General features: G+C 42.5%; 1 protein-coding gene across 1 annotated transcript in view; it reads right to left on the bottom strand.

Annotated features, from left to right (window-relative positions):
• Positions 1-4,615: 4,615 nt before the first annotated feature.
• Positions 4,616-16,827, bottom strand: part of CNGB1 (cyclic nucleotide gated channel subunit beta 1) — a 32,183-nt gene continuing 19,971 nt past the window's right edge. Inside the window, exons 12-18 of the mRNA XM_061594652.1 lie at positions 16,319-16,478; positions 15,570-15,667; positions 15,400-15,483; positions 11,154-11,272; positions 9,722-9,868; positions 7,578-7,764; positions 4,616-5,664 (exon numbers count right to left, since the gene is read on the bottom strand). Of these exons, the coding sequence (XP_061450636.1) occupies positions 5,443-5,664; positions 7,578-7,764; positions 9,722-9,868; positions 11,154-11,272; positions 15,400-15,483; positions 15,570-15,667; positions 16,319-16,478 (1,017 nt within the window). The 3' untranslated portion in view covers positions 4,616-5,442. The remainder of the gene's footprint in view (positions 5,665-7,577; positions 7,765-9,721; positions 9,869-11,153; positions 11,273-15,399; positions 15,484-15,569; positions 15,668-16,318; positions 16,479-16,827) is intronic.

Raw genomic sequence — 16,827 nt, 5'->3', positions numbered from 1 at the left:
TATCTTACATCAAAATATTCAAAATTAAAAGAGTTAACATGTCCAACTACAGAGGAAAAATGAAAGTTTATCCCATAGCCAAAAAAAAGCTTGAGACATTTCCAAGGATTGACTGTGTAATGTAACAAAGTCCATAAATGCATGCCAAGCAGCAGAGAAAGCCTTTCCTTAGCCTTAGCCTTTCCTTTCACTAGCTTTAATACAAAAGTCCGTTTTTCTGAAATGGTGATACACCACAGCTTGCTTGTCCATGCCTCATATGTTAGACTATCTGCAAATTTCCATCCTCTGGCTATCTCCATCCTTGCTTCTAAAAGCATGAAAGAAATAAAAGACTTACATGTTAAGTCTTCACTCCCTCCCTCCCATATACTAAGAAGAGCCAATTGCGGAGTAGATGCTACATTCTGATTTGTAATTGTGTAAAAACCAATGACCAAAACAATGCAATTTTGGGACAATCCTACCACATATGAATATATGAACCTCTACTCCCACAGCCCTTCCAGCAATTGTATCCCATAGAACCAGTAATATGTGCCAGACACTAAGTTGTCAGATACCATCTATGAATCCATTTTAGACTTTTCTCTAACCGTTATGTTGTTGTTATGTGCCTTCAAGTCGATCACGACTTATGGCGACCCTATGAATCAGTGACCTCCAAGAGCATCTGTCATGAACCACCCTGTTCAGATCTTGTAAGTTCAGGTCTGTGGCTTCCTTTATGGAATTAATCCATCTCTTGTTTCACCTTCCTCTTTTTCTACTCCCTTCTGTTTTTCCAAGCATTACTGTCTTTTCTAGTGAATCATGTCTTCTCATGATGTGTCCAAAGTATGATAACCTCCGTTTTGGCTTCTAGTGACAGTTCTGGTTTAATTTGTTCTAACACCCAATTACTTGTCTTTTTCACAGTCCATGGTATCCACAAAGATCTCCTCCAATACCACATTTCAAATGAGTTTATTTTTCTCTTACCCGCTATTTTCACTGTCCAACTTTCACATCCATACATAGAGACTGGGAATACCATGGTCTGAATGATCCTGACTTTAGTGTTCAGTGATACATCTTTGCATTTGAGGACCTTTTCTAGTTTTCTCATAGCTGCCATCCCCAGTCCTAGCCTTCTTCTGATTTCTTCACTATTCTCTCCATTTTGGCTAATGACTGTGCCGAGGTACTGATAATCCTTTACAAGTTCAATGTCCTCATTGTCAACTTTAAAGTTACATAAATCTTCTGTTGTCATTACTTTATTTATTATTTATTTATTTATTACATTTATACCCCACCTTTCTTTTCATCATAGAAACCCAAGGTGGCTTACATATGGTTCCCAAGTGGTTTCCCATCCAGGCAGTGATCAGATGTGACCCTGGTTAGCTTCAGAAGGGTGCTGGCCTCATGTGCCTTCAGACACAGCCTAGGACCCACCCCTCAGATGTACTCTGCTTTCGGGGACTTTAATGATCTCTCTACCCAAGCCAATAGTCTTGATGCTTTTTGATGGAGAACCTGCAATCTTGTTCCTCCTTGATGACTGCTGAACACCTTCACCAAATTGTTGTCTGTTCTCAACATCACCTGCTCGAGGAGAAATAGCGAAAGGAAATGTTACAGTGTCAGTTGCCCTCAATTCCAATAAGTTGCTTTGTTTTGCTTAAGGTTATGCTGAAAATTATTTATGTATTTTATTAACATTTATATACAGTAGGGTCCCGCTTACCGGCGCGTCACATTCCGGTGTTCCGCTAATGCAGCGGTGGGAAATTCCCCCTTTTAAAGCCGATTTTGCGGCATTTTGCAATATTTTCACGTTGTTTTCGCGCGACGGCCCCATTATAGTCTATTTACGGCGATTTCTGCTTTACGGTGGGGGCCTCGTCCCTAACCCGCTGTATAAGCGGGGCCCTACTGTACCTCTTTGTTGTAAAAGAACTCAAAATGGTTTACAGAAGGAATTAAAACAATAAAATTATTGGTAAAAAAGACAGGTATTTAAAAATTTTAAAATATTAAAACCAACAATGAGAAAAATAGATAAAAGTATAAATTCTATGTGTCTGGGTAAACTTGCCTAAACAAAAATGTTTTTAGTAGGTGCCAAAAAGAGTACAATGAAGGCATCTGCTTAATGTCAATAGGCAGGGAGTTCCAAAGCGTAGGTGCTGCCACACGAAAGGACTGATTTCTTATAAGAGCGGAACAAGTACTGTGTGGCACCCGTAACATGGAAAGCACACCTTGAACAGTGCAGATTTCAGAGCAGAGGTATTATGTGCTGATAGGGTCTCACATGTCAGCAGTCATGACACAGCATTTCGTACTAATTGCATCCCCTGGGTCAGGGTATGCTGCATGGGGATTTCTGTGATTTCTTTCTCAGCAACGTGTACATTTTTTACATTTTTTCCTTTTGTCACTTCTGACACAATGGGGAGGGGGTGTGGGAGACCAAACACCCCTGCTTTACACACCATTCTTGGACCTGGCATCATTTCTTGTGTGCATTCTGCAGGCCAGGTGCTGAGCTCATTGCCTCAACCCCTTCGGTATCCCTGGTTATCATGGTGTTTGTCCCTCCCACCTAAAGACTGCAAATGGAAGGAATTAACTCTGCATGGGGTTGGGGAAAGAAAGGGCCATTTTTCAGAGGCCATGTCACCCAGAGAGCCCTGCTTCATTCTGGCTCTAAAAATTACAAGCCTACGTGTTTTCTCAACAAATTCTCTCTTTTTTTCTAGGCTAGCAAAATCCTGTTCAGCATGTTGCTTGTTCCTAACTCTGTTTCTGATTGGCTCTAGCAAATCTCTCATAATTTAAACCGAGTGACACTTTTTAACTCCAGCTTTGAGGTGGCTATAGACAAAATATCTTCTGGAGGCCTTTCTTCTCTTACAGTGGACCCTGGTGGTCTTACCTTGTCACAGAAAAGCAGTGCAGGGTATCTGAGTCTAACTGCCATTTTGTTTTCCTACAATGTCCTGGAGCAGCACTATGTCGGGGGCATCATTGGAAATTAAGACAGCGGCTAGTTCCACCTGCTGGTGCCACTCAGAACATTAGCAAGTGACTGCCCAAGGGTTGGGTGATGATGCAAACCCTGCATGGTTCCATGGAACCCCTGAGTTCTGCAAACTCCCGTGAGGAAAAACAGAAAGGTTTTACTTTGGTGTTTAACTTTACCTGAGGGAAGGGCAGGGACAGGGGGAGGTAAGATTCCACAACATGTGAGAGTGGAGTTCTCCAGACAATTGATGTGCACAAAACTGCATTTCCTTTATTAGCGAAAATAACATACAAACATGCATTTTATCGGGAAATTGCTTTCCAAAAGTGTGTACATTAGGCAAAAATGCATTAAAAATGTGTATATTAGGAGAACTTCCCACTAAAACACTGGCAATTTTTTACGATTTCTTCTTTTAAAAAGAAGTGGAAATTTGGATAATTGAATTTAAGAGTGGAAACAGTAGAAAAGGAAGAACCTGAAATTGACCCTAGGTGGACTATTCTTTTTGTTCCTTTGGTAGCCAATGGTGTTAACCTGGTTCGAGGTAACAGATAGGATGATCCCACCTTTGATCAAATGGCCACTCAATGTGTTATTTTTGTGCCTGCAAGCCTGGGCATCCTAAAACTTACGGTTTTCATTTTAAGAGAGTCTTTGGCAATTGCCATCGCAGTGCAAAGAATGAGGGAGAAATTTGGTTCAGTTCACATTTTAATGCAAACATACTTACTTTGCACTTTCTGAACCAATACATGAACTGAAAGTCTTTGCTATTCTTTGATCTGCACACTTCTCCAGATGACTTCCCTTCACACATGGATAAGCTTACTTTGCTCTGGGAAGTCAATGGAATGCTTTTCAGGCAAATAGCTGTGGGAAGAGGATTCAGTTGGTATTTTGCTTGTTATGGCATTTGTCTATACAGGAAATCCTTCTGCAGTAGTCAAAGGCCACAGCTTTCCCATACTACATTCCTGTCCGTTTCATGTGTCCCGCGGTACCTCCTTCCTACTGGAGATGCCAGGGCATGTGCTTGGGACTTATGCATGCTCAATGGATGGTTTTCTTTTATGGTATATAGGCTCTTCCTGTCACCTACTGGATGGAACAGGCAATAGGCACCCAGGCAATCAATCTATTAAGGGGGACTGAAAGGAAGCAGCAGAGAAGACCCTTTAAAACAAAGCTTAATGCCAAATGCCTCTCTTTTCAACCGCCTGTCCACTTGCTCACTTTCCAGTTCCCCCTCTTTTGGCATTGCTCTTGTGATTCTTAATGCAAGACAATAGTGTTTACGGCTTACATGGGAAAGATGTTAACAAGGGAGGCCTCTTGACTGACAATTTCAACATGTTTGGGTGCATGAATGAATTTGCAAAAGTTTAAATCCTCTCAGATTAAAAAAAATGGTAGTTTTTACCTTTTTTGCTTACTCGGGCATTTGGAATGTAATTAACCTTCTTGCTGAAACTCTTTGTGTACATTGTTACAAGATTGTTAACATTGTTTTTATTGTTGTGCTGCATTGTTAGCCCCTCTGTGCTCCCACTGCAAGGGCAAAAGAAAAGTACAAGGAAATGCATGAATTCCCCCAAAACACAAGAACTCCAAGTCATTCGGGCTAACAGAAATAAGAGAAAATAATGCCAGTTTAGTAGGACAAGGCTAAACCCCTATTACTGCTGGGGACAGACCAAGCAAATAATGTGTAGATTTTCCTGGGACTGCAATGAATCAGTTCGATACAGAAATCCAGCCGTCTACCAAATAAATACAGATTTCAGCATTAAACTTACCACATTTTCTTCTTTTCATGTTTGACAAAAAGATCAGCCAGAGTCAGGAGTACCATTTTTGCCACATCCCTCAAACCTAGCACAAAAGGCAATGACTTCTGAACCTCAGCAAAGTAGATTGGCATTATTAACCCCCTATCTGCACTTGAACAAATTACCTAATAATGTTGGGGGGCGCCTTCCTATGGGAGGCTAACTTTCAAACCTATTCTTCTTGATCACCTCTTTTTATTGATTTCTGACCCCCTTGTTAAAATGGGGAAGACATTAGAAATGGAAAAAACTACATGGATATTTTATGCAAACAAATATTCACTGAACATTTAGAACCTTTGCAAATCCAGTATTATTTCATGTAAGCCAATGCTGATTATTGCAAGGCTTCCTTACTGTAAGGCTGAATATTCCCTGTGATTTTAGCTGCAATTCTTCTTATGCTCAGTAAAACTGAATGCAAAAGATTCTAGGCTATTGTAAAAAGAGATTAATTTGCAGCTATCTTTTGTTCTAATTGTACAACACTGGAGGCTACATTGTGAATGGCTGAAGCCTATTTGCTCCTGCAGTGAACCATAGTCACAGAAGTGCCTTCCTCAGGCTATAGTTTATGACAGCGTCCTCAGGTGATTAGTTAGATGGAGTTTTCTTCATAGTTTCATCCTTGTCTAGAATCTCTACAGAGGGAATCTGTTCATTATCTTTAGGTGTTGGACTCATGCAAACCATAACAGAGTCATCTGAACACTTTCGAACAATCTTCTCCATTCTGCAGTAATCCAATTTCTGGGAACCAGCTGATGAGGTATGACTGCCTGATGATTTAGGTAGAACTGGAGTGGAACTGACAGCCTGAAAGAGAAAGGTATTATGCTAATGGCCACCTGAATGTGGAGTATGCTTATTTCTGACTCAAGCCTATATGGAAACAACACATACAGATCTAAAAATTTATCCCTCTAGTTCCTGATGTGCAGGGACCCTTGGTAGTTTTCAGATAAAAAAGTCATACCTGCAAAAAAACTTGCAACATATCTTTGCCCCACAGACTGAACGCTCCTGTTCAGGTGCCAGCCTTGGATACAGCCAGGACACTAGAAACTGTAGAGGGCACAAACAGGCCAATTCACTCCACCACCACCCCCAATTCTTATTTTCCATCTGACAGGCACCCTTCAGCACAATGGTTCGATACAATTCTGCACTCCTGGCTGTTCTAGAGTTGCCCTTTTTTGTGTTTTTAGAGATTTTGTTTGTATTTCTGCAAGACAACAATCTATATTTATAGTTGACCGACCACAAATACAAAAACATGGTATTAAATATGAAAGATAAAAAGATAAAAATGCTTGAAATCAGAAACTAAAGCAGACAAAAAAACAATCCAATTGAGTTAGTTGCCATTTACAATCTTACAGGGTCTGATTAAAATGGCCAGGTTCAGAAATTTTGCCACATGCACGGTAATTGCCTTGTCAGAACCCTCAAGTAGAGCAATCAGAAGAGACTCAAGGGGGCGGCCAGGGAAGGACTGCATAATTGGGTATATTAGATCTTTTCTGGGCCCTGCATAATATCTACAGTTGAACAAAACATGTAAGATAGACTCCACTTCGATGTTATCGCAGGGACAGCATCTATTGTTGCTTGGGATTTTTATTGTATTTGCCCTCCAAGAGTTTAGATGGTAGGGCATTAAATTAAAATGCCCTCCTATACTTGGGAACAGATAACCAGCTAAGATAGGGCATTCCATCTTTACAAGGAAGTCCTGATCGGTCCAATGTCAGGGGGGAGCAGGGGCCCTGGGCAGCTGCCGAGAGCTCTTGGGTGTAAATATCCGCTAGCCTCTGTTTAACTATCACCTTGGCACTTCCAAGCTCCATAGAGAGCAAATCAGAGGGAGAGAGACCTACTGAGATAACTTTTTTGGCTACCTCCTTTGCCCAGTTTGTATTTCTGCAAACTGTAGGGGATTGCGTGAGCAAACCAGTACTCAATTTCCTTCCATTTCTGTCAGCCTTGTTGTCAGAGGGAGTGGCATGTTCTGCACCTCCTTTTTTCATACGCTCTGGTTTCAGCCCCAGCCTTGAAAACAGATGCCAGATGTTTTGTTTTGTTTGAAAATGAAATGGACTGCCTTCAAGTCGATCCTGACTTATGACAACCCTATGTGTTTTCATGGTAAGCGGTATTCAGAGGGGGGTTACCATTGCCTTCCTCTGAAGCTGAGAGGCAGTGACTGGCCCAAGGTCACCCAGTGAGCTTCATGGCTGTGTGGGGATTCGAACCCTGGTCTCCCAGGCAGAGCTTCGCAAAGTTACTTTTTTGAACTACAACTCCCATCAGCCCCAGCCAGCATGGCCACTGGATAGGGCTGATGGGAGATGTAGTTCAAAAAAGTAACTTTTCCAAGCTCTGTTCCCAGGTCCTAGTCCAACACTCTAACGAAAAGAGCATGGGAAGTAAGGCAAATCATTTCTTAACCACAAAGGTGGGTAAGAAAGCTCCAGCATCTCTATAAATAAAAAGCTTTCTGGTGGTGTGCACTTCTGAGATGGAGAAGGGGGCAGAGGGGGCATGTTTAACCATTTCCCTGCTGCTTGTCTTCTTTTTCAACTAAAAAGCAACCCTCCTCCATCTGCTTTTCCTCTGCCAGGTGCATTTTTAAAACACTTGTGGATTTTCCTAGCTAATTAGGCTTTTCCATCCCATTTTCAGAGAGCTCTTACTGTTCACATTTACAGCATGCACTTTGCGTTTACCTGCATTGCCTTCAGCTCTTTCAGTTTCCATCTGATATGAGCCAACCGTCCTTTGCCTCCCATCCTTCCTGCAGCAAATAGGGCAGCATGGAAGAGCTTAGGCGTCCCAGCTCTTGGGGGAATAACGAGAATGTCCTTTGCTCTGCCTTTTTCATCCTTTGGCTTGCTGTTGTTTTTCAACATTCTCCTAGAACAGAAAGAGAAGTCAGACACACACAAGCACATCAGAAGAGTCCTGTAGCTGGGTCAGGCTAAAGAGGCCCCTCTAGTCCAGCATCCTCTTCTCACAGTGGCCAACAGTATGCCCCAGTGGGAAGCCCACAAGCAGGACCTGAGGGCAAAGAGCACTTCCCCTCCTGCGGTCTCCAGGAACTGGTATTTGGAAGCAGACTGCCTGCGACTATGGAGGCAGCCCTCATGGCTAGTAAATTTGTCCAATCCTTTTTTAAATCCATCCACGTTGATGGTCATCACTGCCTTTTGTGGGAGCAAATTCTATAGTTTAACTGTGCACTGTGTGAAGAAGTCTTTTTCTTTTGTCTATCCTGAATCATCCAACATGTTTGTGTTAAGTATCCACGAGGTGCTGAGCCTAAATTTTAACATAGAGTTGTGAAGCTTTGGACTCTAAAGAACAGCCTTGTACACATTGCAGTCATGTTTTTCATACTGTCCGCACAATTGACGTTAGATGCTGCCGGGGGGGGGTGACCTTGAAAGTGACTCAGACCCTTCTATAAAAGTTGCTGCAGGGGACAAGAGGGGTAGTACCAAACAAGCAATCGAGCAATCTGGAATTCCTGTCAAGCCAGAGATAGGCAGCAAGAAAACCCCTGGGGAACCTGGGTGACTGGGGAGCTGCAGGCCTTGTACGAGGAAAGGAACAATCCTCCCTGAGGGGAGGAAGCAGATTTCATGCAATGGACCCCTTTACTTTGAAATGGAAGAGACGAGCCTTCTGCAGAAAAAGGCTGCCAGGAAAGAAACGGCCTTGCTTGAACAAAGTAAGGACTGCACGTACTGTGGACGGGGCTCACTGGCACAGACGGGGGTATTTAGAATGTGCTGTAACACCTAATGCCTAGTAAAAGCTGTTGGGTCAAGCATTTCCTTTGACTGTATTCATTTGTATAAGAAAGAGGAGGGCAGTCGGAATTAAAGCAGGTCCTTTGCTGTGCCGCTGCCCAGGGATGCCCAAAACATGGAGAACTGTCCACAAGGGTCACAATTGATGTACCAGCCTAAATTGGTAGAAAGCGCTTTGTTCCACCAACTGGGTGTCCAAAGGAAGAGCACATGGTCCACCTACCAACAGCACTTCCATCTAGCCTGGATTAAGCTCAGTTAATTAACAGCCAGCCCATTGTCCATTTGAGGAACAATGTTAGCATGTCCTAGCAGAGCAGTTTCCTGTAGATGTTAAAAAGTATGGGGAAATAGCACCATCTTCTGGAAATGTGAGCTAAGAGGAGAACCACTGGATAGCTAATGTACTGAACTATATTCCAACAACAGGTTCAGTACCTCACCCAGAGCAGATTCCACTGCCCTAATTATGTGGAGTCACTAGCCACTGATGCCTTATTCTCCTCCTGAGCGTATTGTCCATCAGGGTGACCAAAGAGTTTCAGTGTCAAACTGTGTCTGAAGTTGAACTGAAATATATCCACACAATTTGTATTAACTAAGAGCATCTCAAGTTGTCCACCCAACTAACCGCTCGAGCAGCTTGGATCCAGTCCTATTCACACTCTTTATGGAAAAGTGCTTCCTTACTTCCGTGGCACCCTATAGGAGCTGTGCTCAGCATATTTACTTGCTAATAATTTTGCAAAAAAAGTGGTCATAAAATAGTTTATGCACACTTGCATATGCATAGTATCTCCAACTCAGCAGAAAAACAGAAGAAAGTTCACCAGCAACTTGCACTGTAAAAATGATATTTTTCCCTAGAACATACATGGTATCCCATGGAAAGTTGTCCAGCCAAATGTCGTCACTGCTGTATAAAGACATATGCTTTTCCTACCAGATACAGGCTGGAGGCTAGTAGAAGTTGGACTCCAACATGTAGAGGCCAAAGATATTCCCCACTCTTGTCCCACACCAAGCATATATCAATACCTGGTCATGCTGCAACTCACCTGGCCTTCTTCCTTAGGAGCTTCTGAGACTCAGGATAATGCACTAAAATTTCATTCAAATCTTTTTTGTCCAAAATGAAAAGGTTTGTAAATCCATGAGCGACAACATTGGCTGTGCGCCGATTTCCACCTCCCACAGCTAGTAAGCTAATGAACAGATAAATAAATAAAATAAAAAGCCATCAGCTAGGGACCAAATCTGGTTTCCCTGACTCAACATCTGGTATTTGACAGATTTGGGTGGCAAAGTTTGGCTCACGTGCTTTCTCCTGGGGTCATCCAAGGACACCAATCAGTGAAAAATCCAGCAATCCATATGTTCTGTTATTCATTAGTAGGAAAAACTGGGTTGTACAGAACTAATTTTTACTCATAGAAGACCCATCAAAATTAACTGACTATCCATTCATTTCAATGGGACTGTTCGGAGTAGAACTAACATTGGATACAACCCATTTTATTTTTTAAATTTTTTTGTAAGTTGCAACCATTAAACCATTACACAAAAGCCTCCACAATTGCAACATGGCAAATCAATTGCACAAGCTGCTGAACAAGGGGAACCATGCAAGCAGCCTGGCTGGTTTAAATCTCTTGTTACTCACAAGACAAATTGCTCTCCTGTGTTTCCATGCTGAGTGTACTACAAGGAGGCGCAGGGAATTAGTGCAAATTACTGCTAAGGCAGATATTTTCACAGATGCTATTTTCAGGGCATCATTGTTTGCTTCCTGGATTTCCCACTGTGCATTCTGTATTCCCTATTAGGTGGTGGAAGTCATCAATGCTTTGAAAACCCGTCACAGGTTTTATAGCTGTCTTCTTTTATCTGTGCAAACTATAAATCATGTATCCTTGGATAAATATAGTCTCTTTCTTGCAGATTTGTATTTCTCCATATATATCAAACAAGTACTTCATTTGCCTTCTTAAATTCACTTGGAAATAATTTTCCCATCACCTTCCTCCCTTTTTATAAGATGACATACCTAAATTAAGGTTCATTGAAATCTATTATTCAGCCATTTACACAAATATTTTGGGGGGAAACACTTTGTACAATCCTGATTGATTAGAATTAAGAGGGATTGAAATGATAGCCAAAGTATATTTTGCCCGTTCTAGAGTTCCTAGTAAACTCAGATGGCACCCATGTATCTCGATTTCTAGTCATTCTTCAATTTCATTTTTAGAGTGCTTAGTCGGAATCTTAACCAATACCTATATTTCTTTGTGATCAGGACCTCTCAGCATCAGGGAAATCTTTGTTAGTTGAAGGAAAAAATTACCTGAAAATGTGCAGATCTCATTTTGGATGATATGTAAGCAAGACTGTGCATGACCTACACTTTATTTCTCTGAATCCCTTTCTTCTCCTCCCTGATGCCAAGCCCAGTTTTCTCCCCACATTGCCATTTTTAATCTTTCTGACCTTATTTCTCCAAAGACAGATCCTGCTTTCAACATCACAAGCACCGTCTTCCCATCAGGTCCTCCAAGCACCTGGACTTGCCCAGCTTGAATGATGTACATCTCTCGGCCAATTTCCCCCTGAAGTAACAAAGTTGTGACCATGTAACATTATGTATCATTTGCTTTTCAAATTTCAGAATTACTATCCAAGTTTGTTTCATTTTTCTTATCCACTGTTGCTTTGATATCATACAGAATACAAAAACAGTTTCCCCCAAACTTCAAACTTTTCTCTTGAGCATTGTAAGCATCCCATAACTTCTTTACTCCCAGTTGAGCACAGGTAAGGTTTAGGTGTGAGGTTTGAGTCAAAATAATTTGCTCGGTATAGCCTTTCAAAATGCAGGAGAGAACATAAAAGTCTTATCCTGATGCTGAAAATATTAATACTAGCTGAGCCTCTCTGAGGATAGCATTCCATTGAACAAGGGGCCGCAACCAAAAGTGCCCTCTGTCTTGATGTCACCCTTCAAACCTCTCTCAAAGTGGGAACCCAGAGTAGGACCTCAAGTGAAAATCTTAAGGTCAGGGCATGTTCATGTTGGAAGAGATGTTGCATATGATTAAAACCAGCACTTTGACTTGGGCCTGGAAACATACAGGCAGTTGTGCCAAACCACTACAAGCCGTAATAGCTGCAGTGTCCAGTCAGTCTTCAAAATTGCCCCATGCATCATGCTTTATAGTAAGTGAACCCAGATCACAAATGCCAAGTTACCCCTGTCCAGAGTGCAGCATGTCTGAGCCACCATCTTCATAGACGGCAACCTGACATAATTGTAAAAGATCTATGAGAACGCCCTCCCCCCCCCCAAGCTATGAGCCTGCTCCTTCAGGGACTATGTGGTCTTAGGCTCTGGCAACATTAATCAAATAATACTATCACACAGATGTTGATGTGTTTTAATCTTTTGGGGCTATTGCTGTATTAAAGTGCTCTTAATGAGTGCTTAAGTGCTTTTGACTGTTTTTATTTATAATTTTAATAATTTTTGTAAACCACCTAGTGAGTTTCTTCAATCGATATATAAATCTTGTCAATTAACTAGAAAATAAATCAAAAGATGCTGACCAATAAAATGCACACCATGCAAGAAATGCACATTTGTAGATTACCATCCTTATAGAACAAAGTGCTGCATTTGTTTAGTGATGCACCAAATTTATGACATACAATTTTCAAACCAAAACAAACTGTGCATCAAAGGGAAATGAGTTCCTGCAAAGAAAGAAACCTCCTTCTACTTTTCACACACACATATATATATATATACACATGACACTGTGAGGGAGGGAGGGAACTAGCTAGTGAATATGATGCTAGTAGAGGAAGAGGAAGGGGAGGCTGGGAGGGAGGCACAGACAAGGCAGACAGGTGAGAGGAGCACAATGGTTGGATGGATGGATGGATGGATGGATGGATGGATGGATGGATGGATGGATGGGCAGACGGCATAGTGGGGAATGGGGGGGGCACTGAAAGCTGCTTTCCTCTTCACCTTTCCAGAAGGAAAACAACTGGTCTGTGCTTGCTAACATGAAAACTGGCCAACCTCAGTCACAGAGGAGGAGGAGAAAGAGGTAACACCACTTTCCTTTAAGAAGGTTAATAGAATCATAGAATAGTAGAGTTGGAAGGGGCCTACAAGGCCATCAAGTCCAACCCCCTGCACAATGCAGGAATCCCAATCAAAGCATTCCCGACAGATGGCTGTCCAGCTGCCTCTTGAATGCCTCCAGTGTCAGAGAGCCCACTACCTCTCTAGGTCATTGGTTCCATTGTCATATGGCTCTAACAGTTAGGAAGTTTTTCCTGATGTCCAGTCGAAATCTGGCTTCCTGCAACTTGAGACCATTATTCCGTGTCCTGCACTCTGGGACAACCGAGAAGAGATTCCGGCCCTCTTCTATGTGACAACCTTCCATGTACTTGAAGAGTGTATTCATATCTCCCCTCAGTCTTCTCCAGGCTAAACATGCCCAGTTCTCTCCTCATAGGGCTTTGTTTCCAGTCCCCTGATCATCCTTGTTGCCCTCCTCTGAACCTGTCCAGTTTGTCTGCATCCTTCTTGAAGTGTGGAGACCAGAACTGGATGCAGTATTCAAGATGAGGCCTAACCAGTGCTGAATAGAGGGGAACTAATACTTCACGCGATTTGGAAACTATACTTCTGTTAATGCAGCCTAATATAGCATTTGCCTTTTTTGCAGCCATATCACACTGTTGGCTCATATTCAGCTTGTGATCAACGACAATTCCAAGATCCTTCTCACATGTCGTATTGCTGAGCCAAGTATCCCCCATCTTATAACTGTGTATTCGGTTTCTTTTTCCTAAGTGTAGAACTTTGCATTGATCCCTGTTGAATTGCATTGTGTTGTTTTCAGCCCAATGCTCCAGACTATCAAGGTCCCTTTGAATTTTGTTTCTGTCTTCCACAGTATTAGCTATGGCCCCCAGTTTTGTAGCATCTGCAAATTTGATAAGCATGCTCTGTACCTCCTCATCCAAGTTGTTAATAAAAATGTTGAAGAGCACTGGGCCCAGGACCAAGCCCTGTGGTACCCCACTCATTACTTCTGCCCAGTTTGAGAAGGAACCACTGATAAGCACTCTTTGAGTACGATTCTGGAGCCAACTGTGGATCCACCTGATAGTTGTTCCATCCAGCCCACATTTAGCTAGCTTGCTAATCAGAATATCATGGGGCACTTTGTCAAAAGCTTTGCTGAAGTCGAGGTATATTATGTCCACAGCATTCCCACAGTCTATAAGGGAGGTTACACGATCAAAAAATGAGATAAGATTAGTTTGGCAGGATTTGTTGTTCATAAATCCATGTTGGCTCCTAGTAATCACTGCATTGTTTTCAAGGTGCTTACAGATTGACTGCTTTATAATCTGCTCCAGAGTTTTTCCAGGGATAGATGTTAGGCTGACTGGTCTGTAGTTCTCCGGTTCCTCCTTTTTGCCTTTTTTGAAGATAGGGACATTAGCTCTCCTCCAGTCATCCGGCACTTCACCAGTCCTCCATGATTTCGCAAAGATAATAGAGAGTGGTTCTGAGAGTTCCTCAGCCAGTTCCTTCAATACTCTAGGATGCAGTTTATCGGGCCCTGCCGATTTGAACTCGTTCAAAGTGATTAGGTATTCCTTGACCATTTGTCTCTCAATCTCAAGCTCCAATCCTGCCCCTTCTACTTCGTGTTTCCCAGGAGGGTCACAGATCGTTTTTTGGGAGAAGACTGAGCCAAAGTAGGAATTGAGCACTTCTGCCTTTTCTTTGTCATCTGTTATCAATTTGCCATCCTCATTGAGGAGCTGTGCCACCATTTTTTTTTGTCTGTCTTTTACTATGGATGTACCTGAAGAAAGCTTTTTTGTTGCTTTTAGCATCCCTCGCTAACCTCAGCTCATTCTCAGCTTTAGCCTTCCTGACATCATCCCTGCAATTCCGTGATACCTCCTTGTACTCTTTCTTTGTGTCCTGGCCTTCTTTCCACTTCCTGTATGTGTCCTTTTTTGTTTTCACGTCATCTCTAAGCTTTTTGTGAAGCCACATTAGCTTCTTCTGTTGTTTCCCCCCTTTTTTCCTTGTTGGAATTGCTTGCCATTGCGCTTTTAGAATTTCCTTTTTTAGAAACTCCCACCCATCTTGGACTCCTTTTCTCATTAGGGTGGCTTGCCATGGAACCATACTTACAATTGTTCTGAGTTTATTGAAATCAGCTTTCCTGAAGTCCAGGCTGTGCGTATGGCTACTCTCAGCTTTTGCTTCTGTTAAAATCAAGAATTCAAGTATGGTGTGATCACTTTCCCCCAGAAATATTTCTTTTCAAAATATTGATATTAATATTGGTATTTTTGGGGAGGAAAAAAATCAGACTGGTAAAAAGCAACAGATAGCAAATAAAGAAAAACCTCAAACTGATACCACCTGAAGTCAACGGAACGCTTTTGAAGTGGCACTGGCCATCGAATTCCATCTCTATTCCCAGGATTCTTTGTGGGAAGCCATTATTGTTAAAGTGGTATTCAGTGATTTTAATGTAGGGTGTGGATGTGACCCCCATCCCAAACCCCCTATAAACCATTCTCATACTCTGAAGTCCAAAGTCACAGAAAAGGGGGTGCTCAAAATGTTAAGTCTCATTCTCCAATTCAGCTCAACACTCCTTTTCACTACTTAGACCTGACGAGTTACCTTCTTGCACACATAGTCATTAGGCAAATACACCACCGATCTAAGCCTCTTCAGCATGTCAAAAATCATTTGCCGATCGCAGCCCTGAATGGAAAGAAAGGAAGACTCAGATGGCTTGTACAGGTATGTCTGCCTGTAAGTAAGTGAAGCCCTGAGGAGGCAGACTGTACCTGAAACAGTGGCACCTTGCTAACAATGTCATAGTTCACATCAACAGCAATGTCCAACTTCATCTTGTCTGGTAACTGCATCAGCAGCTCTGATTCATCTGCAGAAAAGGGAGCATAAGAAAGAATTTTTCTTTCCTGAATCCATGGAGAGAAGAGAGCAGGGGCAGGGAATCATCAGCAGGCAAGCAGAATGTCGCCTTCCACACTTCTGTCTGGATCTTGGGCCTCTCCTAGACCATGCCTCACCCAGCCCTGCTCCATCTCCTCTGACTTCTGCATAGTTAGGATGCAGCCTGCTGTACAAACGTACTGGGAGGAAGGGCAGGATATACATTTAACAACAACAACAATAATAATAACAGTTGTCACATACCTTGCTCCATCCTTTTATTGCCTCTGGCCCCACCCACCGCTGGCACAGATTGACAGAAAAGGAACCACAGCAGGGAAGGAAAAAGTTGCCCTCCTTTCCCCGTTGTTGTATTTATCAGCCTCTTCCCACCCCACACACACCAGTGGCTACTATTGGTATTATCCAATTCACACTCAGTGTAAAGATACATTTTACACCCTGTCTCATTCAGCCCTATAAGCCAGGGGCAGCCACTCTGGTGCCCTCCAGGTGATGTTGGACTCCCAGCAGGCCCAGCAGCCAACATGGCCAATGGGCAGGGATGATGTCCAGCAACATCTGGACTCCAGCTCCCATAGCCAGAGCTATAACTTAGGAAGCCAATGTTCAGCCTTACCCAGCATGCCTTGAGAGTGCCAGGTGTATTCATACCACGTTTTGACTCTATTCTGAACAGAACGGGGGATTTTGTACAAAGTCATATATTTTGCCGTGTTGTCCATACAGCTCCGATAGTATGTTTGCCCAGCAGTGGCAGCCCCAACAACATCTCTCATCTGTGTGAGATAAAAAAACACATTGAGGGCTTTTTATTCATCACTGAGCTACCTGGGCCTTCCTCAGCCTGGCACCTTGGAACTGCAACTCCCATCAACTCCCAGTAATAACACCAGCTTTCTAATGCACCAACTAATGAACTATTGAACTAATTAAACAAATGGCTATGCTCATAGCCACAATTGTCTTTAGTACTGAACTAAAACCCAGAAGTCATGTTTATGAGAGTGGGGTTTCTTTGTTTTTTGACATCTGGACATGGCTTCTGAATGGTGAGTTTGTAGAGCTGAGAACCTGGGAGTGCCTTGGTAATGTTTACCTCTGAATCAGCTGGAAAAAGGCCCAGTT

The sequence above is a fragment of the Rhineura floridana genome, chromosome 13 (genome assembly GCF_030035675.1).
Source record: "Rhineura floridana isolate rRhiFlo1 chromosome 13, rRhiFlo1.hap2, whole genome shotgun sequence".
NCBI lineage: Eukaryota > Metazoa > Chordata > Lepidosauria > Squamata > Rhineuridae > Rhineura > Rhineura floridana.
This window is presented reverse-complemented; position numbering and strand designations above follow the sequence as displayed.